The sequence below is a fragment of the Ursus americanus genome, chromosome 20 (genome assembly GCF_024610735.1).
Source record: "Ursus americanus isolate L20-20 chromosome 20, mUrsAme1.1.p, whole genome shotgun sequence".
In the NCBI taxonomy this organism is placed as follows: domain Eukaryota; kingdom Metazoa; phylum Chordata; class Mammalia; order Carnivora; family Ursidae; genus Ursus; species Ursus americanus.
Genome location: NC_142146.1, coordinates 4,055,074 through 4,078,371, shown reverse-complemented (window position 1 = coordinate 4,078,371; position 23,298 = coordinate 4,055,074). Strand labels below are relative to the sequence as shown.

The following is a 23,298-nucleotide window of genomic DNA, read 5'->3' as shown; positions in this document are numbered from 1 at the left end:
CCAGAGAGCTACAGCTTCCCTTCCTAATTCAAGTTACCTTTGAGTAATTCTAGAGAAAGAACATCTACACAGTCCCCGTTGAGAGATTTTACTTTTTGATGTCGGGCCCATACGCCCATGAGCGCCCAGTATCCATGCTGTCTGTCAGCTCTGGGGCGTGGGGGGGGGGGGGGTTCGAGACAAGCGGCCAAAGTGGTGTAAGCAAGGGGGGGAGCTGGGGGAGCACAGGTGGGGATGCCGCGGCAGGCCCCAAGACAGACAACTGCACGCAACATACAGAGTGCTTCCATCTTTCCTGGAAATAAGTTTTTAGCTCCTCAGAGGCAGATCTGACACATTTTGAAAATATCACTACTTTTGTCGGATGGCCTAGTGTCTCTCAGGAAATGGCTAGAAGCAGCACAGGCATCCATCAAAGAACAAAAGAGGGGGCGCCTGGGTGGCACAGCGGTTAAGCGTCTGCCTTCGGCTCAGGGCGTGATCTCGGCGTTCTGGGATCGAGCCCCACATCAGGCTCCTCTCCTATGAGCGTGCTTCTTCCTCTCCCACTCTCCCTGCCTGTGTTCCCTCTCTCGCTGCTGTCTCTATCTCTGTCGAATAAATAAATAAAATCTTGGGGCGCCTGGGTGGCACAGCGGTTAAGCGTCTGCCTTCGGCTCAGGGCGTGATCCCAGCGATCTGGGATCGAGCCCCACATCGGGCTCTTCTGCTATGAGCCTGCTTCTTCCTCTCCCACTCCCCCTGCTTGTGTTCCCTCTCTCGCTGGCTGTCTCTATCTCTGTCAAATAAATAAAATCTTAAAAAAAAAAAAAAAAAAAAAAAAAAAAAAGAACAAAAGAGATGTTTTCATGAGGACAGGAGTCTGAGAAACAGCATCCTGAGACTGGAGGGGATGTCCCGCAGTGTCTGACATTAGCACTGTCCAACTGCACGGAACACGACCATACGCTTACAGTAGGAATTTCCTTTTTTGGACAATGTGAGTTTTGCAGAGTAAAAGCTGTACTACTTTGACAACAAGAGGCTAAGCAGAAGCGCACTAAGCCAAAGATGCTGTGACAGCGAACGAGGTGGCACACCAGCTCGGCTGAAGCTACCCTTGCCGCTCACAGGACAGCAAAGGCACCCGGCCCCACGAAGCCATCCGGCGCTGCTGTTTTGGACCACACCCTTCAAGAGGGACTCCCGGGGAAGGGGGACGCAGGACTTGCTCTTCGAGGTACAGCTTTTGTGCTAGCACTGGATTCGGATCTTAACCCACCAGACTTTTAAGTCTCTCCTCCTCATGTAATAATTTTGCATTTTAAAAATCCCTCCATTAGCCCTCCGGTTGGAACTCACCTGAGCCCCATCCAGACCCTCCCTCCATATTCTTTCCCTAAATGATTGCAATGACTTCTACAGCTTAGAGTCACTGCTGATGTGCTAAAGGCTTCCAAATTACACATCCAAGCTCTCCTGCCAGCCCCAGATGGGGACAATTCACTGCCAACTTGATCTTTCCAAGCACACATAAGATAGAACTCTTCACTGCTTCCCCCCAACCAGTCCTGCCTCTCCGCTGGGTACACCATCCGCCCAGCTGCTCTTACAAGAGTCACCCTCCTGCCAATCGCTCAACTGTGGAGCCCAGCAGGAAATGCCCATAAATGTGTCAGACCCAGGTGACCTCTCCTGCCTCCAGCTTTCCCCCAATTCCCATCTGCCTCCACAGAGTTGCAAGAGTGGAAGAAAAACCTAATCACATTCCTCCTTTGTTTAAACAACTTCACTGACTTCCCAATGCATTTCAAATAAAGTCTCAACTACCGCCATGCCCAGGTCCCGCACACCAGACCGTACCTCCCACCCTGACTCCATCTTGCTCCACGTGCCCCTCATGCTGCGCGGCAGAGACACAGCCTTCACTTGGCCCTGCACAGCAGCCCGGCTCTCTCCTTCGCACACAACCTCACACCGCCTTGGGGTGTTCCTCAGGTGGGCGGCTCCCCTCACTCTTCAAGTCTCAGCATTACTGACACCTCCTCAGAAAGGCCTTGCCCATCCGTTCCATGTCCCCCTACCCAGCGACCCCTTAAACACAAGCACCCCTACTTTCCCACTCCTTCACGGTACTTAAAAAATTCTGTAATTGTATGCATCTGGTGGCTAATTCTGGTTTGCTTTCCCCACGAAGAGTTCCATGGAGTGTTTTGTTCAAGCACCAAAAGCTGCCTGACACAAGGTGCTCAGGAAAATGGTGGCTGAATTATTTTTTCCCAATAATCTAGGACTGACTCCTCTTATTTGCTAGTTAGTTTCTTCTATAACCACTAGAAATATTCTCTTGATTCATTTTTCAAACTCTGAAAACTAGTAAAGCCAGCATTTTCAAAAGTGAACACACAAGAGGACTACTGACTACAGGCACACATCATCTTTCACGATTTCAGCATTTCAAAACACATGCACTCATGCCAAGTACCTTTTACTGTGAAGAATAAAAAACAACTCTCATCTTGAAAGTTCTGAACCATCTAGAAGGATAAAGCAGATAACACAATTAAGATCCAACTGTTTTTTATGAGCTGATCAGAAAAGAGTAGAATTAGCAGCTCTAGGAAAATGTCACCATCTATATACTTTTGCACAAATACAGAACTCGGTGGTCGAAATGATAACTGGTGAAGGCAGGGTGAGGTAGTGAGCGTTTTCACCTGCTGCACTGGTGGGGCCTCGTGCTGCCTAGGCCTGAGACAGTGCCACAACCCACCTGACCCACTGGGAGCTTTCCCCGCCGGGCCCTGTGAATAACAACTCTTAACACAGAGTCACGGCGTTAGCGGTCTTCTATTGTTACCTGCTTGTCGCTGAACACTTGGGGGACAACAACCTTAACGTTTTTAAAACTCAGTCATCAGGGGCACCTGGGTGACTCCATTGGTTAAGTGTCTGCCTTCAGCTCAGGTCGTGATCCCAGGGCCCTGGGATCGAGCCCCGCATTGGGCTCCCTGCTCAGTGGGGAGTCTGCTTCTCCTTCTCCCTCTGCCACCACTCGTAACTTCTCTCTCTCAAATAAATAAACTCTTAAAAAAAATTTTTTTAAAATAAAGATCAGTCATCAAATAGTGGACAAAAGGAAAACACAACCAAATGCCCCCTCCTTCATAAAATGGGCCAAAGCCCCACTAACCCCGAAGTTCCCGGTGAGTGTCTAAGGGAGGGTGGGGGACAAAAGGGCCATAGCCACGGGTCTGGGTTTATATTCCTTGTATCACCAGGATGCCTGAAACTCTTGGTTTTAGATTTTTAAAAATTGGACCCCAGCTCTTTAAAACTGATTCTCAGGAGTACTTGCACAAGAGATCACAGAATTTTTCTATAGTTCTTCGGTGAGAGAGAAAGTAAATGTCGACTGTGGAAGGGAGAAGCAATGGCACGCCAGTTCGCATTACCTGATCGCTAACAAGAATGTGAATACCAGTGGGCCCCTGTCTGTAGACCTGGTTAATTTGGTGGAAAGGAATATTAAACACCAATGCAAGTTTTCGAGCAACTTCTGAAGCAACCATTTCTTCCAAGTAGATTGCATGATAAACTGAAATGAAAAATAAGAGTAGCATTTTAGCAGTAATCTGTTTTCCACCTCATCTCTAAGAAGATCACCCCTTTCAAAGTACTAAGAAAACTTACAAAAATTAAAAATGGGAACTAGTATTTCTTTCCTCCCTTACCACCTACTGAAATAATAAATTAACTATGCCACACACAACTTAATAAACATTAATATCTGTACAAAAGGATTTGAGGTTTTAATTTTTCTTAAAAAACAAAAAGGAATTAACTGCAAATGGGCACAGGGGCCTTTTTGGAGTACTGGGACTAAAACCCAACAGTGGTAATGGCTGCAAAACTCTCAATCTACTAAAATATCCTTGAATTGGACACTTACAATGGAAGGACTTTATGGTATATAAGTTATAGCTGAAGAAAGCAGTTTTCAAATGTCTTGTGTTTCTAGCAATAAATAAAAAGAATTCTGTCACTGTTCTTGATTCAGTAATCCTCCTACGGGGAATTTATCCCAAGGAATCCCCCAGAGAATGAAACACAGCCTCGAAGACACCGAGTGAAGAGCTAAGGATACAGGCAGAGATGCCTGCTGTCCACAGGCCGCAGCACATGCACCCAAGGGGCCTGTTGCCGCGACGTTTAACTCATCAGCGGCTGTGATGTGCTGCCGAGTGTATCTGCAGTGAGCACGGCTCTTGTAGGCCCTGCTCAGTCACAGAGTCAAGCCAGCCAGCAAGATCATCAGGGCTAGAACTTGGCTTCCCCAAACAGGGGGGTTTCTTGTGTGCTCACAATAATGGAAAACTCTGCTAATTACACATTATGGGAAGCTTAGAGCGTGGAACTACAACTAAGGGGAGACACAGAGATGATCGAGGGCGGAGTCCCCAAAGTACAGCCTATGCGAGCGCAACCCTGCCCACGCTTGTTCTTTTCCAACAGAACTGTATCAGAATATGGCCGCACCCGTCACTACACCTAGTCTGTGCGGGTCCTGGCGCTGCGGTGGCAGAGCTGGCGGCAAAGAGCCCCCGGAGGCCACAAAGTAGGCATCTCCTACTTGGCCTCTTATGGAAGTTTGCTGGAAACATAGAAAACCCCTGCTCTGGGGCTCAGCTGGCCAACGTTTCCTACCCTCCTCCGCAAACACCTTCCAAAGTCCGACAGGCTGACCGCGCACATGTAAATCATATACAAGACCCTGGTGACGCCTGGAGAGCTCCTTTAGAGCTTTATCGTTTCAGACTAAGCCTTAGTATCTGCAGTCTTCAAATTCGCAGCTTTTAGAGTCAAAATGACACCAAGTGGAAAAGCTCACAAGAGTGATGCTTCCTTGGGATTTTTCAGACACAAAGTGATTCTCAGGACTCGACCCAAAATTAGGGTAAATTCTTGCCTCTGTGAATTCTGTTAACACACTTCTCTCTGGAAAGAGTGTGTTGCCCTTATTTTGTTTCAGAATACCACACACCCAACCTTACACACCCACCTTACAGGTGAGAAAACACATCCTTTGAAAGCATAACTGCTTTTGTTTTTAAGGGCCATATTTAGAGGAGAGACGGGCCAGGGTCTGTCTCTGCTCTCACCCGGCACTGTAGGCTGAGAAGCCCTCCCAACACACAGATGGGTAACGGCACGGGTGCGAGTACTGTGCCCCAGGGATGCAGTGCCGCTCAGCACACAGCTCACAGTGCTGGCCGGCTGCCTGTCGGAGACAAGTCCACATGCTTGGTGCTGGGACACACAGGAATCTCGGCACATGTGATATTTTAAGGTGCCCCCCCCCCCCCCGTCAGTAAAATGGGAAAAAGAAAAAAAAAACCCTCCTGCCTTCTTGCCAAGCTGCCAATGTTATAGTCATCATTTTAGTAAATCTGAGATTTAAGGGGGGGGGGGGAGTAAAAGCCAGCAAAACTCCAAAAAACATTCAAGCTGGGCTTTCACTTGTTAGCGATTTCTGGCACGAAGGGCCAGATAGAAAGGAGATTCAGAGTGGCGGAAAGAGTGGAGAAAGGCAGTTAGCTTCCTCTCTCCCGAGGCTTTGGACCCAGCACTGCTGTCCCTCATGCCATCCACACTCCCACCCAGAGAGGCTGGCGGTCCTGCCAAGCCCCGTTTCTGCTCAGTGTCAGAAAGGTAGTGACAGGGAGCCGCGATGCCCTCAGGACCCACCGTAGGGCGTCCCACTGCCACTGTCGCCTCCGCCGACTGCCGGCTGCTGCCCCTGCAGTGGTGAGCTGCTCGGTTGCTCCTGGCAGACATAGATGGTCAAGCGGGGCCTAACTGACCTGCAATCAGAAGACACCACGCGTGAGCCGACGGGAGAAAGCTGCCCCGCAGCAGGTACAAATAACAACTACGGGACTCTAAGTTCTATTTCCTTGTGAGAACTTTACAGTATTGTTTCATTATACAAAATAAATGACTAATAAAAATATAAAAACACACACCTCACACCAACTATCACAGGTGGTCTAATCTGATGATCCAGACTCTAAACCATTGAGATGGTCTGTCAGATGCTGGTACATTTAAGTTTCAAGATTAAGTCAGCAATTTAAAGTTAGTAAGATTCAATTTTAATGGAATTCTCATACAAGTCTAGAAATAGCAATGAGAGTAAATGGATCTTAAAAGCCAGAAAAGTTTACAATTCCATCATTTTAATTCACAATTAGAAGTTTACATTTTTAACAACTGTTTAAGTAGTAGTCAAATGACCTTGAAAACCACAGATTCTGTATCGCTCACCTAAACGAGAAGTTTGTTTTCTTGGCAGCAAACCCAGTCGTCTTCGAGAACTCAGTACTGCCCATGTGCATTTCTACAGTCTACAGTCTACCTCTGCCCTCATCAGTGCCTGCGTCATACCTGGGCCTGCGCTGAGGGTCTTCTTGTGAGCGCAGTACCGCCGCCTGCAGCGCACGGGCGCACCAGCCCAGCACTGACACACGTCCTGCCCCAGCTCCCCACGCACAGGGTACAGCCTCATCTCAAGCAAACGCTTCCTTTTAAACATGGTATTTTACCTGGACTTTAGGGAGTTATAGAGCCGAATACCATCGGCTGCACCACAAATTTGTACTAAATCCTCCTTTGTCAGCTTTAGTAAGTCGGCACCTAGAGAACAGCAAGAAGAGACTGTTTTCAAAGAAATGGAAAATGAACAAGCAGGACTGGCTGCTTCACAGCATCTGTCTTCACACAGCCAACTGTCCCCAAAACCGTCACGGGCTCCTGTGTTACACTCACAGACACAGATATGAAAGCACATACACACTCCCGGTCCCACAGAGAAAAAATAAATAAATAGTAAATAAAATGCTGGCACTTCCATGTCCTGTACAAAGAAGGAGCTCAGAAGCCCAAAGGCAGCTCAGTCAGCTAGATGAATGGGGTGCAGGACTGTCTGTTCCCAGTACACGACCTCACTGCCCACCTGGTTTTGGCTGGCTGGTGGTTTCATGGAAAAACAGATAACTAACCTTGAGATCACAATAATAATGTTTTATTTTACAAAAAGAGGAAATGGAATTCTAGAGATTTGGGGACCCGCCCAAGTCGGTAGTAAAGTTAGGCCTGGGCCTCTCTATACCGCAACTTGCAAACATTCTGCAACGTACCTGTCACAGCAGCCAATTTTAATATGCAAGCGAAAGCATGGCACAGAACCACATAGACCTTAGGGTTTCCCCCACAAATCGCTGCTAAGTGTAAATGACATGGTAACTAGGATTTACTTTAAAATGTAACAGAAAAGCGGGAGACAGAAGAGAGTAAAACTGACCAAAGGCTGGGGATGGTTACATGGAAGTTCATCCTCTCCTCCTTTTTATGTCTGAATGTGTCCGTAGTCTCTTTTTTCCCTTTATTAACACTCAAGATGTAGTTTATTGGTATAATTAAGATGTGCTCTGGGATTAAGGCATGACTTCCATGTATTAAATACCCACTTAGGTATGGAATGGGATAAAGGGGTTATCTTTCTATTTTTGTAGGCTTGAAGGTGAGAGCCTGATAACTTCCCAGCTTGTAAAAGAAATAAAGACCAGAGAAGCCCACCTCCGTGAGGCAGAAACACTAAAGGGATCGTTTTACAGAGCCAGGGAAGCGAGGACTGGCCGTCTCCCCGCCTCTCCTGGGGCCTACAGCTGTGGCCCGAGATGTGTGTGCACATCTCCTCAGCCTGCACGAAGAACTGGACAGACGCTTGTGCGCACAGCCTTTCCTGAAGGGGAACAACCAGAGGCTCTGAGCCAGCAGCCTCACCCTCCTCCTCCCCATTCTGCTGCTGGGAAGCTCCTGTGTAAGTAAAATGCAGGAGGCCAAGCCATGTAAGCGCTGCTCACAGTGAAAAGAGCTTAAAATTCTCCACACAGAAACCTGTACTCATCTAAAGGACCTCCCTCGGTTCCCACTGTCGGCGCTTTGAGTATGTGCTCTGCTCTTCATGTGCCTTCCCTAGAAGGGTTTAAGATGCATCTTCCTCACACAATGAAATTTTTAAATTTCCAATTTTTCACAAAGATATAGTCACACAAAAATGTGGCTACAAGCTAGCAAGACTTTCATCCAGTACTTTAAAGAGACAGAGAGCTACACAGGGAATGACTACTCATTGCACAGTATCGTAATAAATGGCTGACGGAATAGGAAACCACGTTCTTTGTGCAATCAAGCTTTCCCCTAGGCCAGGTGTGCGCACACAGTTCTGTCCTCTTCGAAGGCTCGCACTGCACTTCCCTGGCCCCACAGCAAGGCAAGCTCACAACCAGTTTACTGTTTACAGTTCACTACCAGTTTACTGGGGCCCAGCAACTCTCGGGAGGTGTTTAGCCAGGCTATGTTAGGAAAAGGGTCCCAAGGCCAAATACACTTGGGAAATGCTGCCCCTGCCCCACGTGGTCCATCTATCACCGGCTCTCTAAACAGGTTTCCTAGAGCGCCACCTGGAGAAGCTCCACTTGGTCCCTTTTAAAGTTCCATCAACAGGGGTGCCTCGGTGGCTCAGTCGGTTAAGCGTCCGACTCTTGGTTTTGCCTGAGGTCCTGATCTCATGGGTCGTGAGATCAAGCCCTGCGTCAGACTCCATACTGAGAGGGAGTCTGCTTGGGTATTCTCTCCCTCTGCCCCTTCCCCGACTTGTGCTCTCATATAAATAAATAAAATCTTAAAAAAAAAAAAGATCCACCAACATACTCCGTTAGCTAACTCTACAAAAAGAACAAGCATACAAAAGCCAGACCTGAGTGGATTCATACCACATACTACTACACAGCAATCAAGAGGAACTGCTGGTCTACAGAATCACTCAGATGAACTCAGGGGCATCATGCTGAGCAGGAACAAGAGCCAACCTCGAAGGTCACATACCATGTGATTCCATTCATGTAACATTCTCAAAACGACAAAATCCAAGAGACGGATTCCGGGTTGCCAGGGAGTAGATATGGTGGGGGAGGGGCAGGAAGCGTAAGGGAAAGCCCTGTGGTGATGCTGTAATTCTGCATCTTAACTTCGGTAGTGGTTATACGAATCCACACATGTGATAAAGTGACACAGAACTATATACACACATCGCACCAATGTCTATTTTCTAGATTTGATACTACGATTATATGAGAAACTGAGTGACGGGTACACAGAACATCTCTGTACTATCTTTGCAAACGATAGTAAGGCAGAAATTACTTCAAATGAAGTTAATAAAACGAGAAAAACTGCACAGAACTGTATACAGCTGTACAAAAATGAAGGCACATAAAACTGGTGAGTTGGGAGATGGTCCTGATGTCAGTTTCCTGGTACAAGAGGTATGCAGGATGTTACCACTAGGTGAAACTGGGTATGAATCCATAATTACTTGAAAAAAATTTTTTTAAATTAAGGTTAATGAAAGTACAAAAACAAGTACAAAACACAGATGTACACACACACACACACACACACACAAACATACCTGAAAAATTGGAAAACAGTCTTGTGTAGGAAGAGAATCTGTTTTTGAGCAGCCATTGTTGTGTTTCCTGGATCGTGGCTGAAGGCTGAAGTTGCTATTAACAAAGAAAATGAACACAAATAGAAGAAACTATTCAAACTTACAAAAAACAAACCCAAGTCACTGGCATGTTATAAAGAACAACGTTTAAACAAAACACAAAATCCTCCAAGTTTAAAGTAAAAAAAGACACCCAAGAGGATGGGTCTGACTACTCAGAGACCCAAACAATGCCTCAAGCCCCTTAAGAGCCTTAAAAATGCAGGCCCCTGAGGGCATCATCAGCTTCAGGAAGAAGACACTTACTTCACTGGAGGCCTGTGAAACTCCATCTCCCTGATGGTTTGGGGAAGAAGAATTGCTGGGGAGAACGGAAGGAAGGAAAGGAAAATTATTATACACACACACACACAATTTAAACCAAGACATTAAAGGCTATCAGACTGGGTAAATTTAACGTAAACTGTAGAACAGCGTGTCGATTTGCAATGAAGAACGCCGGCAGGACCGGTCAGGGAGTGAGTATGAAGGAACTGACAGGTGGCGGCTTAACGAGTGCCTCCCCCTTCTCCAGAAGTTCTAGTAAGAACTTCAAGTTTTAGGAAACAAAAGGATTCCGATTATTTCCAGGGGTGCCAGGAAAATGAAGGATATTCATTCATTTTAGTAAGGAAAAGAATATGAGAAATCAAGATAAAGAGTTAAAAAAGTAACTGCACACACACACTCTTTAATAAAATAAGGAGCTCCAAGAGATGGTCCTAAGTAAAAACTGAAAATGATATCCCTTTACTACATTTACCCATGATTAAAGAGAGGGAAATTCAGGGCAGCAAGAGGACAAAGGTGTGCCACACTCTCCTTGAGTTTTTAAGATCAAACAAAAATGAAGACAGCTCCACAGGGAGTGTGGGAGCCTTCCTGGTCCTGGGCCCAGACTCCTTTCTTGGCACCTGTACTTCAATTACTTAAGTTTTGATGCTGACTGGTGACTGTCCCTTTCGACCCACGCAGACAGAGAAGGTGTGTCACCCGAAGAGCACAGCTCCCGGCCAGCACAGGGCGCGGCGGCTCCAGGAACCGCGCGGTCAGCCGGCAGTGCGGGAGCCCAGAGCCCACCTCTGAAGTCATGACCGTTGTCCAAGATGACTCAGGCTGAGACTAGAACGGCCCCCACATGGGGGACATGGGGACACGGGGACATGCCGGTCCCTGGTCTCTCCGACGCAGAGTCCAAGAGTGTGCTCCTCCTTGTACAGCACGAAGATCTACAGGACGTGCTGCCTGCCAGGCTACTCATCTTCACAGGGAAAAACACGTGTTTGTGTTCTTATCAGACCCTGATACAGACTGGTATTTGTGTTCCCTCAAAATGCACATGTTGACCAACCTCACCCCCCCTGGCATGACAGCGTGAGGAGGTGGGGCCCCTGGGAGGCGACCAGGAAGACGAGATCAGAAGGGCTTCTCCTCCACCGCAAGGACCCAGGCAGCACCTGCAACCTGGAGGGCCCTCACCAGAACCACCTGGACCTCACACTTCCAGCTGCACAACTGCAAGAAACAAATTTCTGTTGTCTCTAAGGCCCTGGTCTAGTGTTCTGTCATAGCAGCCAGAGCTGACCAAGACAGACCTGTTGGCACGGCCCACGTGTAAGAAAGAGAACCTTTCCCTCAGCAGTCTTATGTAACTTTCCTTCCCAGCAAGAAACCTCCCAACAACAGGGAACTTCTGATCTGACCTGCTCGGGATCAGCTCTTCAGCAGAGCCCCAGGAAGGCAAGCCCCCCCCCGCCCCGGGCACCATGTGGCACCTGCAGGACCCGTGACACCATCCCCTGCCTCCACCCGGAACCCACAGGGTTCACAGATGCCAATCACAGCCAGAGAATAAAACAGAACAAGTCTACCACCCCCATTTCTAAAACCACAGTAAAGTTTTAGAAATTGAAAGCTTTTCCTTTAAGTTTAAAGACTTACCATAATAAATAAATAAATAAGTACAGAGTACGTGTAATGTGAGGCAGAAACAACAGGGCGGGAAATAGCTCTTGTTTGATACGGTGTGCACCGAAGACAAACGTACTTCGTAACAAATGCAATCTGAACACATCCAAGTCACAGCTTCACCTTAATAACTCACTGTCCTTCCTTATCCCTGAACTCCACTCATGTTCTTTTTCTCTCACCAAGACTGTATCTTGAAAACACCCCCTTTTCTGTAATTTCTACAGCTGTGAATGTGAGGCATGAAGGGCTAAGAGCAAAAAGGCTGGCAGGCAAAGAAAAGACAATTTTCCTCTCAAACTGAGGTGGCTAGCTCCCATGACTATAAACCTCAGATATATATAAAAAAGAGGATGCTGGAAAGTGAGAGAGAGGGCAATGTAGGAGCACAGCATGGCCAGCGCCCAGGGCGAGCGATGGCACGAAGCGGTACCTGTCGGGGACGCTGCAAGTGCCCTGCTGTGGGGACGTGAAGGCGGGCGCTGTGGAAGGGCTGCTATTCACGTAGGCTGTGGGGGTATCGGGCCATGGAGAACACTAAGGATAGAAACAAAAATCAATTAATGATATGCTTGTAGAAGTGTATGGAAGAAATATTTTTGTAAGTCACTCTCTAGTCTGGCCAAACGCGAGGTTATTAAACACAAGACACCTGACACTCATCAAGCAACCTCACAGAAACAGATCAAATTTACTTCTGTGTGGCTTTACCTGCCACCTGCGTCTACACACTGACTGACCTCAGGGAAGACCTGAAGTGAGGATAGCAGCAAAATGTATGCGGCATTTTTAATGTACACTTCCGTACAGCTGGCTTTCAAGAGCTTTCACTTCCCTCTTTACCAGTCCTGTAGCAGCTACCTATCAAGGTTTAGAACAGCAGAGTCAAGAATGGATTCACAAGCGACATCTGACACCTATGGTGACCAGGACAGTGGCTCTGTCCCCCTGGCGCTCCTGTGCCCTCTTGCCTAAGGAGCAGCCTCGCCAGTACACACTTGCTTCCTTGATTCCTCTAAGATTAATAATCCCCAAGCAAGGTGAGGCAGGCCTAGCATCAACACACATCACCATGTAACGTGCTGCCCGCATCTCTCTACCTGTCTACACATGTTTGCTATTTATAGTTTCTGGAAAGGGCATGGTGAACTAGGGTATTTTTCAAACTCCAGGTACCATTCTGACCAAAGACAGAGTAAAGATACAAAGACGCATGGACTATCACAATCAGGAGAGGTGAAAAAGCTAAAGTCAACAGCATGCTGAGCGGGCTGAGCAGGCCAGGGCAGCCAAGTACGAGCCTTCAAACCCGAGCTACGCACGGAGTGCAAGTCTATCTCACTCCCTGATATTCCATCTAGAATGCGTTCGTGTGAGGACGTCCTCAGTTTCAAGGCGACATTATTCTCCCATTTTACACAAAAAAGTCGTCCTACCTCACCATGGATGGGGGATAGAAGACCCTCCCCCAAACCAAGCAAAAGACCATTCAAAGGTATTAGGATAAATAAAAAAGTATAGGACTCTAAAACAATTCTTCTGGTGGCACCTGGGTGGCTCAGTTGATTAAGGGTCTGCCTTCGGCTCAGGTCATGATCCCAGAGTCCCGGGATTGAGCCCCACTGTCAGGCTCTCTGCTCAGCAGGAAGCCTGCTTCTCCCTCTCCCTCTGCCTGCCGCTCCCCCTGCTTGTGTGCACGCTCTCTCTGTCGAATAAATAAAATCTTTAAAAATAAATATAAAAAAATTTAAAAAAAAATAAAATAATTCTTCTGAATGTCAGGCAGTTTTCAATTCCTTGCCTTCAAAAACTTTAGGAGACCTGGTGTCAGCTAACACGTACTGAAATAATCTACCAATTCACAGAAAAATAGGTCACTGGGATTTTGTGCAGATAACTAAAAAGGAATTTCAAGACCTGAATGACACTGCTCAAAGAAAAATAAGCACATCTAAACAAAGTTTCTCTTATCTATGAAAAAATCTAGAATTTGATTGCATTCTACCTTGTCTCATTCTTCATGATGTATTTCCAATAATATTTCTATGTTTACAATTGACTATTCATCAAAATGTGTATGATGTTTTGATAAATTGGTACCCATCTAAGTAGTTTTCAATTTCTCGGGATGCCTGGTGGCTCAGTCAGGAGAGCATGTTACTCTACATCTCAGGGGTCATGAGTTCAAACCCCACAGTGGTCGTACAGTTTACTTAAAAAAAAAATTTTCTCAACTGACTTAAAAGCTTTATGGTTAGAGGAAATTTTAAATCTCAGTTTCTGTAAGTTTATCATAAAGAAGTAACTAGGGTGATCATTTAAAGATTTTCAGGCAGGGGCACTGGGGCCATTCAGTCAGTTGTGCATCTGACTCTTGGTTTTGGCTCAGGTCATGTCGTCAGGGTTGTGAGATTGAGTCCCATGTCAGGTTCCATGTTCAGTGGGGAGTCTGCTTCTCTCCCTCTCTCTCCCTGTGTCCCCTTACCCCACCCCTGCTCGCCTGCATGCGTGCTCTCTCAAATAAATCAATCTTTTAAAAAAAAGATTTTCAGGCATAAAAGTATGTCATATTGGGAAGAAATTATTTATGGGGAGTGGAAGAAAAAACAGATCAAGAAGGAAGAATGTGGGGGGGGGGCGCCTGGGTGGCTCAGTCATTAAGTGTCTGCCTTCAGCTCAGGTCATGATTCCAGCGTTCTGGGATCGAGCCCCACATCGGGCTCCCTGCTCAGCGGGAGGCCTGCTTCTCCCTCTTCCACTGCCCCTGCTTGTGTTCCTCTCCCACTGCCCCCCCCCACGTCAAATAAATAAATAAATAAATAAATAACTTTAAAAAAAAAAGAGGAGGAGGAATGGGATAAAATTCCAGACTTAACTAAAGAGCTTCATCATGAACTTTCTAAATGAATGATAGTGGGTGTCAAATTGCTATGAATACACTTCCAAAAGTAGTATAATAGCTTTATTTTAAATTATAATACAAATATTCACAATGCCAGAAAATTGTCTTCTTTGCAACTGTTTAAATTTATGATGAAAACTCTCATGTCAATCTGAAAACATACAAGAGAGTATAAACTTTTTCAAAATTCTTTTGCATGTAGGAGTGTCCAGACCCCAGTGTGAAAGAGCTAAGAGACTGTGAAGCACTCCGAGGGCGGAAACTCGTCTCCCCGATGGTCATAGGTGCTTACAACATGTCTGACACCCATAGGAAGTACAGACAGAAAGAAAATAAAAAAGAAATCCCAGGCTCTTATGTATCCCCTCAAAAATTGGCAAAGTGACTACAGACTTACTGTTTCAACGACTACCAACTTTCAAAAAAGCAATCGAAATCTAGCTGGACAGCACGGGTGAACTCACTGCATGCACACCAATTTCCCTCTTGATGACCTTTTACACAACTCTGCCCCCTCCTTTTAAACCAGGGCCTCGTTTCTCCCTTCATCTTACAAAGCGGTACCTCTGCTGCTTGTGCAGTCTGAGGAACCCGAGTGACAGGTCTGGTAACTTTCTGGGTGTCACTTGCCCATCATCAGCTCCACTACCTGGAAGATCATTTTCTTGCTACAGCACCCTCCCCAGATACAGAATACTATGACGTAGCCTAACATGCACATGCAAGTAAGATGAACCTTTAATACCAAGCATCCCCACGCCTGCTCTGTTCATCACTGCCCACTGCCTGAGGACGTGAAGCCATGAACAGCCTCAAGTTAACACGGCACGACGGCAGGGACACCAAACGTACAGAACCTCCATAAACACACCTATTTCACTTGTACACGTCTCGATTCCTTTAACAGTAGAAAACCAGGGCTGCTAATTAACAGCTGACATCTAAAACTTGCCCAATAAATATAAGGCCCGACTCACTGAACACCAGGAAACCAGTATTCGGAGAAAACTGGTCCTGTTGGGAGGCCTCGGCTTTTCGAGAGTAATGGGCAGCAGGGTCTCAAATGGCCAGGCTGCTTGCCACACTGCGGCCCGCCTGCCCGTCTTACCGGCTCCTCTTCCAGTCTCAAGCCAGGAGGGCAAGGGCACACCAAGGAAGACTTGCACGATGTTTCTTCTACCTTGTCCTGCCTCCCTGTCTGTAAAGGCAAGCAGTGCTGGACTGCCTTTGTTCCTGAGGGGAGTCTGTAACTCATGATGGCTCCAGCAAAACCTGGCTTGGACTTGTGTGGGCACGGTTTTGGGGCACTGAGAACAAAGTCCCGCCCCTGGGGGACCGGAAAATGCCGACCCACTTCAGACCGTAGACACTGGCAGTCCTGATTTGAGCCAGTAAAATACAGCTCAGAGACCAGGACCAGCGGACGATTAAAGGGTTTGTTGGGTGGCAGCTCTTCAGAATCAACAGTAGGGCCTCTATTCAGTGTGGGACCAGTTCACACAACACCTTTTAACAGGTGAGCCTGACCTCCCTTCCTAATGAAAGCCAACTGTCACTATCCAAGAACTGAGAGAAACGCTGGCCTTTCTTTGTAGGCACTTGCAGAAATATAGAAAATGCTGTGGACTTTTTTAAAGAGTTTAATCTGTACCCGGCTTTTTTAAAACAGGTTTCAAAGAGGAGCTCTAACCACCCCCTGGAAGTATCTTAACCCAACCAAACACAGCCCAGGGCAGCAAGCAATGCGCTCTAGGAAGATGTGAAATCCCAGGCCAGTGAACTGCTGACGTTTTGCATACTTTAGACTTGAGTTAAGAATCATTAATAATTTACCAACAATTCTGTCATCTCCAGATTAGCTCTGGGCTGTAACAGATTTCTTTAATTTATGAATTATCAGAACCCATTCCTTCTAATTCAATAGTTTCCAACAAGAAGGGAAAAGTGACTTGAGTTACCAGGATCTCCCCAGAAAAGTTTACCAAGAACTATTTGGGAGTCTTCATCTGGGAAATGAGATAGAGGATTAAAAACATAAAATTGGAGGGGGGCATTCCAGGGAAGGAGCACACAGTTGTTCCATACAACCTCTGACCCCAATCCAAAAACCCAGTTAAGAAAATGCATCATGTGTGCTCCCCATTCACCCAGACGACTACATTTTCAGGGTTACTGCACAAAGAAGCACTTAAAATACTGTCAAACAATGCTTTAATCTGGAAATGAGGTTCTTGTCATAGTAGTGCCTGTGACTTTCATAGCACAGAGAATTACACACACAGTAAGCGTGAAAATCCCATGTTTGGCACCTTGATAGTACAAACACTGCATGAGATGAAGAGAGTAGCCACTAATACATACGATGACAGTTACTTTTAAAAATTAGAGAACGCTGTGTTTAGGTTTACTGCGGGTACGTGGTGATCTAAGTTTAAAGAACAAGATAAACCTTTGTGGACCGTTCAATAAAGAACTGGGTCATAAAATAAGGATCTGCTGCACGGAAGCTGACAAAGCCAAACCCAACCAGGTCTGAGAGTAGCGAGGTGCGCTATTCTGGCCTGAAGCGGAAGATCATGATGCAGGAGCCAAGAGGAAACACCAATGCAAAGATTTCTTTCTCCCAGTGCTGCCAAACAGGCTTTTAAAAGCACAGACAGATGCACATTCTTACACTACATGCAGGGATTTTGACACAAAGTATTGCATGTTAATGTCAAGCTTGCTGCCATCATTTCTCTAAATATCCATGAAAGTTTCTTATCAGTTATACACATGAGAAAGCAAAACTTTTTTTAATTACATAAAAATGATAACTATTTTACTAAAGAAAGTATTTTCAATTAATTTCAGTGCTCTTGAAGGAAGTGTGTGTGCAGAGGAGAGAGAGGGAGGGAGGGAGGAGGGGTAGGAGACAGGGAGGGAACACATTTCTGAGTGTTGTTTTTCTTCCAGAACCACCCAATATGGTCAACTTTGTTTTAAAGTGTTAGATTTAGGAAATTTTCCTCAGTGAGGAACAAACAGAAAGCAGGAAGTCTAAACAAAAGCAAATTAAATCAAGACAAGGACATCAAAAACAAATTTGGCTTTACTTTTCGGTGGAAGTTGGTCCTATATCTAACACTGCACAATGAAAAGAGAAGCAGAAGTCCCTTACACTGCCTCGCTTTGCCAGAGAATCACCGTAGTCTGCTGGCAAAGTCCGCTTGCTGGACTTTTTCTGCTCATGTTCAACTGCATCTTCAATTATAGGCTCAAGCCTCATCTGGACAAACACCAAAGATTGGGATCAATGTCTTTTCATTATACAAAGAAAGATCTAATACCCTGTTTTATGTCTCTGCAGTCCAATTAAACAAATGTATGACTAGCAGGATTCAAAGTTAAAGAAAATGCAAAACCCCAGCAGTGACAAAAATCAGACATTCTAGGCCCCGACTTAATCTCTTGCCAACTTCAAGGTTTGTAAGGTCTGTTTCTGAGACCAGATTGGGATTTCAGCATCTTCATTCAAGACCCCACCCAGGAAACTTAATCTGTTAAAAAACCCAAATTTAAACAAAATCTTTCCCCCGCAAATTTCACAAAGAATATTATGTCAATCTACTGCCCCATCTTCCCCAACCCCTTTGTAGCAAAACTCCTCCTTAGAGAGAATGCTAATATGCAAACCGTGGCTTCTCCTCAGAAACCAGAACGCTACTGCGCGTTACCTCGGTGAGGATGGTGGTGTCGTAGGACGGCTGATACTTTTCTTTCTCGTGAGCTGTTCTCTTCTCCATCTTCTCTCGGTCCGTTTTTTGTTTCCTGTCTGCACCTTTAGGCTTAAAAACAAACTAGATGATTTCATCCATCGGGCTGAAGATGGACAATTGACAAGCAAAACTGGGCCTTAGTTACTAAAAGCCTAGTTTCTATTACTTACCTTAAACACTTTGATTTGGCAGCTAGCTGAGTGTAGATGATCCGTGTATTCTCCGTTTTCATTCTGCTTAAAGGTGTCAACCTGAATTCTAAAAGGCACTCCCTTCTCACCTCCATGCTTCCGGGGAGTAAATTCTGTGCTGATGCAGTGTACCTGGAAAACAACTCAAGCTGAAAGGGACTCAGAGTACCGTCCACTGAGTCTCCTTCTATTTTGCTTCTTCTCAGATGTCCTGCCACAGCCATAAATTCAGGATCCTTTCAAACAAACTCCTGCAAATTAGCCAGACGGCTACCATGGCTTTCCTTTCACAAATCCAACTGGGCCTTTCTGAACTTTCTGGCAATGAGCTCTTCCCCAGTCCAATGCCTCTCCTCTGATGCAGGACTTGTTTGGGTCATGGGGATGTCTCCTACCTCCACTCTGGACCGAATGATGCTCTCAGACCCAGGGTCCTTGGCCTTGCACGTGGCTCAGTCCAAAGCAACCGACCCCTCACTGTTGAGACCTTCTGTCACCTGCCCTTTTCTGTCACTGCCCCGGCTCTAGCCAGCCCATCAGGTTACTGCTGTGCCTATACACGTACCGCCTGGGAGACCGCCTGGGGAGTGGCCACTGCTCACCCTGCCTGTATTGATCTAAACTCTTCTGTCAACCTTCAAAGTTCACTGAGGACGACACTCATTTCCCACCACTTCTGCCCCTCTCCCAACACCAGCACAATGTCAACTAACATGAACCAGGTCCCTAGTGACTATTCATTGGCAGGAGACAGTATTTGTTAAACCACAAAAAACACAAAATACTGAAGATTCTTAAAAAATAAATACGTAAATAAACAAATATTCTTTACAGTTCATACAAATCAGAGACTACTTAGGCTGATCAGCAATTAAGCAATTTCCCTTCCTACATAAAGATTACCTACTCAGTAGGTTTAATTCCACCACTTAAAAAATGTGAATATACAGGGTATAAAAATTACTACTGATTTTATTTTACATATTATTAGTGTTTCTAAAAATCTCATCTCTTAGAGATACAAACGGAGTGTTTATGGGTGAAGTGAAATGCCTGGGAGTTGCTTTAAAGTATTCCATCAATAACTAAAACAGAGGAAACTACTAATAACTGTTGAAGCCGGATGATGGGTACACGGACGATTCATCATTATTATTCACTTACTTTCGTGGGTTTGAAAATTTCAACTTTAGAATGTCTTTAAATTATGCTAGAGAGAAAATCTTGAAACTGTACGCTTTTTTCAATCCTACCCTTTTATTCTATTTTTTTTTAAAGTAAACTCTATGCCCAATGTGGAGCTTGAACTTACGACCCCAAGATCAAGATTCGTATGCTCTACTGAATGAGCCAGCCAAGCGCCCCAATCCTACCCTTTTAAACAGGAGCTTGTTAAAGAGCAATGCACCTTATGAAAAAATTGAAGTTTTGATTACTGCCACTACCAAGGGTAAAAGTTAGTATCTGAATAATGTTTTACATATCAGATTGTCTTTATATATGTTAGCCTATAAATGATGGATTTAGTAAATTAACTCTAATTTAACAGCATATATATATATGTAAATTTAAAAATATATAAAAGAGAAAACATTACAAGAGAGCTTACAAATAAGCATTTAAAGAAGATAACATCATTATTAAGAGTTTAATCTTATTCATGGCCTTTTGAATGACTAGGCTAGTATACTTCTAATAATGTAAAAACTCCAAACCTGAATGAAAGCAGATGTGCGCTTTGCAGGGTCCCACAGAAATTCAACCGCATTTAACTGGCTTGGATTTGTCCTTGTGTCAATTATTCCCACAGACATTGGAATATCTGTATTTTAAAAAAAGTTACATAGAAATTCATCCACTATGAATAATTAAAAAGCTTACAACTTACTATAATTATGTTCAAATGAAATTATTTCACCTCCATGCAGAACCTTTTTCTTCAATGTTTTCCTGGTCAACGATATTAACATCAAAACCCACCTAATGCTATTAGACTTTCTCCCACCATGGTTTCTATTTCATTTTATTCAGCATACGATGGATGGGCCATTTGAGAATTAAATAAATGATTTCAAACTCCAAATTCCTGGCTCAGGTTCTTTTAGCACCAAAAAACCCACTTCATTTCTAAACTATAGAACAACTCAAGGCAAACAGGATCTGCTAATACCAAAACTCTCTCCACACAAATTATACATGGTGCCTTTCCCACCCACCAGGCACAGCTAAAGTATTCCATCAATAACCTCTCCCGAGTCTTCTGACAGCCACTCGTACCTAAATCGAGAAGTCTGTCTCCTGGACGATTCCACTTCCAGCCCTCAAGTTGCTGATGCTCTGTATATTGTAGCCGTCTGTCATGGAATACAACTCTTATGATGCTCTATGGAACAAGTGGGGAAAATGAGTACTTTTAAACTAGTCCAGCTAAAATACAGAAGCATTTTCACGTCTTATGCATTAACCTATAATAGAAGAGCATACCAAAAAAAATATGCTTTAAACATTTTCTAAGTAAACTGCTTTGTTCTTGGAATATCTGGATAACTCAGAAATAAAAGGCACAAATAAAATGATTACTTAGGTAAAACTTGTCTTTACAATCTGATATTGCAATTCAAAATTAAGGTACATGTCCATAAAATCAATGAGCAAGAATTCTATTTCTACGAAGAAAACATCAGATGCACACAGGAATTACTAAAGTCAAAAAGTAGTATAAACAGAAACAGAGACACCCAGGTACAATGGTAAAACTATTCATTTAAAATAAGTTAGTAACTGAACTTCTTTAAAGATTGTAAGGATGAATACTAATATATAGAAATGCTGAATCATTATATTACATACCTGAAACTAATATAACACTGCATGTTAATTATACTTCAATGAAATTAAAAGATAAAGAGATAGTCAAGCAATAGGTGGGAGAATCTGCAAAATAAGACCCAGCAAAAAAAGAACATATATGCCAAAGTCACTCTCTACTATTTCATTTGCAAGAGGTTATATGAGGTAATCAAGGGGGGAAAAAAGAGAAAAAAAAAACAAACAACCCACAGGTAAACTTTACCCAAACACTACGGTTCCCTTACTCCACAAACTCTGGGCCAGTTCTCTGCTCTCCACCCATCCCTCCTTCACCTCCCATGGATTTGGAGTGCCAACTATTGTTTCATTCCAGGAACAGGAAAACAGGTCATCCAAATGCCTTCAAGATATATTTGCACTAATTTGTGTTTGTGACACATTTATGGATAAATTTCTCATGATGCAATAAGATATTCATATTTCCAGTAGACACTTTGGTATAAATAGGAAATAATTTATTACCAATACATATAAATATTACTTTAGTGCCCCTGTCTTCCCTACCCCACAGGTACTGCCAATAGCAGATAAATATTTTGAAGCAAACTATTTAGAAGTAGCCATAATTTTTTTAAAAAGATTTTATTTATTTGAGAGAGAGAATGAGAGAGAGCAGAGAAGCAGGGAGGAGAGGGATAAGCAGGCTCCCTGCAAGCAGGGAGCCCAACGTGGGGCTTGATCCCTGGACCCTGGGATCATGACCTGAGCTGAAGGCAGACACCCAACCGAGCCACCCAGGCGTCCCAAAGTACCTATATTTTAATCTGAAATACAGTTGACTCTTGATAACATGGGGGTTAGGGCTGAACCCCCCCCCAAAACTTAAGTACTTAATAGCCTACTGTTGACTAGACACTTTATTGATAACATCAACAGATGAAGAACATATATTTTTATGTTATATACATTATACACTGTATTCTTACAATAAAGTAGGCTACAGAAAAGGAAACGGTTACTAAGAAAATCATAAGAGAAAATAAATTTACAGTACTGTACTGTATTCATTGAAAAAAATCTACCTGTAAATGGACCCGCACTGTTCAAAGCTGTGTTGTTCAAGGGTCAACTGTTGTTTAAAAAGAGGCCGAGTCAGTCGTCAGGACCGAAGTGGAAATCTACAAAGGCACAATCGCTGCTCTGATTCATACCCATCTGCACCCACATGTACAGGTCCTGCCCAGGCGGTCCACCATACCCACTTCACGCCACCGCCCGCTGGCAGCAAAGACCTCACAGTGAAGATGCATGGGCTGGTGGTGGCCCTTGGTCACACTCACCAACACGTTGAACTCAGAATAAAGTGCAGCAGAGAAAATGACATGATTTTGACTCTTCCGTATTTGACTGAATTCAGATGAAAACAGGGTAAGGCTGTAGGTATCAGCTTTGAGAGCTTTACTAAACCCCATTCCAGAACGCCAGACTAAGATTGTTCAGTAAGGAATATGAAAGGAGAACCATAGCTAAGAAGTGGCAATATACAAAAGAAAGCTTCTTAAATGAAATTGGAAGGGAAAAAGTCATTAACTCAGACACCCAGACACCCAGCAACAGACAAAGGGGCCCTAACGATGCGACAAACAGAACAAGCACCTCGCTGAGGACAGCAAGCACATTCAACAAGTTCCGAAGCACCCCTGACACCCCAGCCCTTGACTAGCAGAGTCAAAGATCATGGGGCCAGGAATCAGACTTGTGGAGCTCCTAGGTAAAAAAGGCTGTGATCCTTCGGAAACGCACCCTGCAGTCTGCGACTGAGGCAGACTGTGGCTCTGAATGCGGGGCAAGCTCTCAGGATCTAACCGGACGTGGTCTGGCACAGCCACCAAGTACCAGACAAGCGCCTTATCAAGGGCAGATGAAACCACTTTAAGACCTTTTAAAAATTAACCTTTCCAATCCAGAATCTGTTTAGGGAAACTGATGCTTTCAAATAAGTACCCTTGTCTAGGGAGAATATGCCGGCTTAAAGTCAACAAAACAGCTACTTTGCGCTTACAGGGGGATGGTTTC

The 23,298-nt window shown here is 44.7% G+C and overlaps 1 protein-coding gene across 2 annotated transcripts in view; it reads right to left on the bottom strand.

The window, feature by feature from the left end:
• UBP1 (upstream binding protein 1) overlaps positions 1–23,298 on the bottom strand; it is a 52,423-nt gene that overhangs the window by 2,052 nt on the left and 27,073 nt on the right. Inside the window, exons 4-15 of one of the 2 annotated variants that reach the window (XM_045798305.2) lie at positions 20,689–20,794; positions 20,127–20,233; positions 18,391–18,543; positions 18,179–18,289; positions 17,623–17,730; positions 11,994–12,097; positions 9,860–9,914; positions 9,515–9,608; positions 6,585–6,675; positions 5,728–5,843; positions 3,435–3,577; positions 2,465–2,516 (exon numbers count right to left, since the gene is read on the bottom strand). In XM_045798305.2, the coding sequence (XP_045654261.1) occupies positions 2,465–2,516; positions 3,435–3,577; positions 5,728–5,843; positions 6,585–6,675; positions 9,515–9,608; positions 9,860–9,914; positions 11,994–12,097; positions 17,623–17,730; positions 18,179–18,289; positions 18,391–18,543; positions 20,127–20,233; positions 20,689–20,794 (1,240 nt within the window). The remainder of the gene's footprint in view (positions 1–2,464; positions 2,517–3,434; positions 3,578–5,727; positions 5,844–6,584; positions 6,676–9,514; positions 9,609–9,859; positions 9,915–11,993; positions 12,098–17,622; positions 17,731–18,178; positions 18,290–18,390; positions 18,544–20,126; positions 20,234–20,688; positions 20,795–23,298) is intronic. The other variant, XM_045798306.2, reaches the window with a different exon arrangement.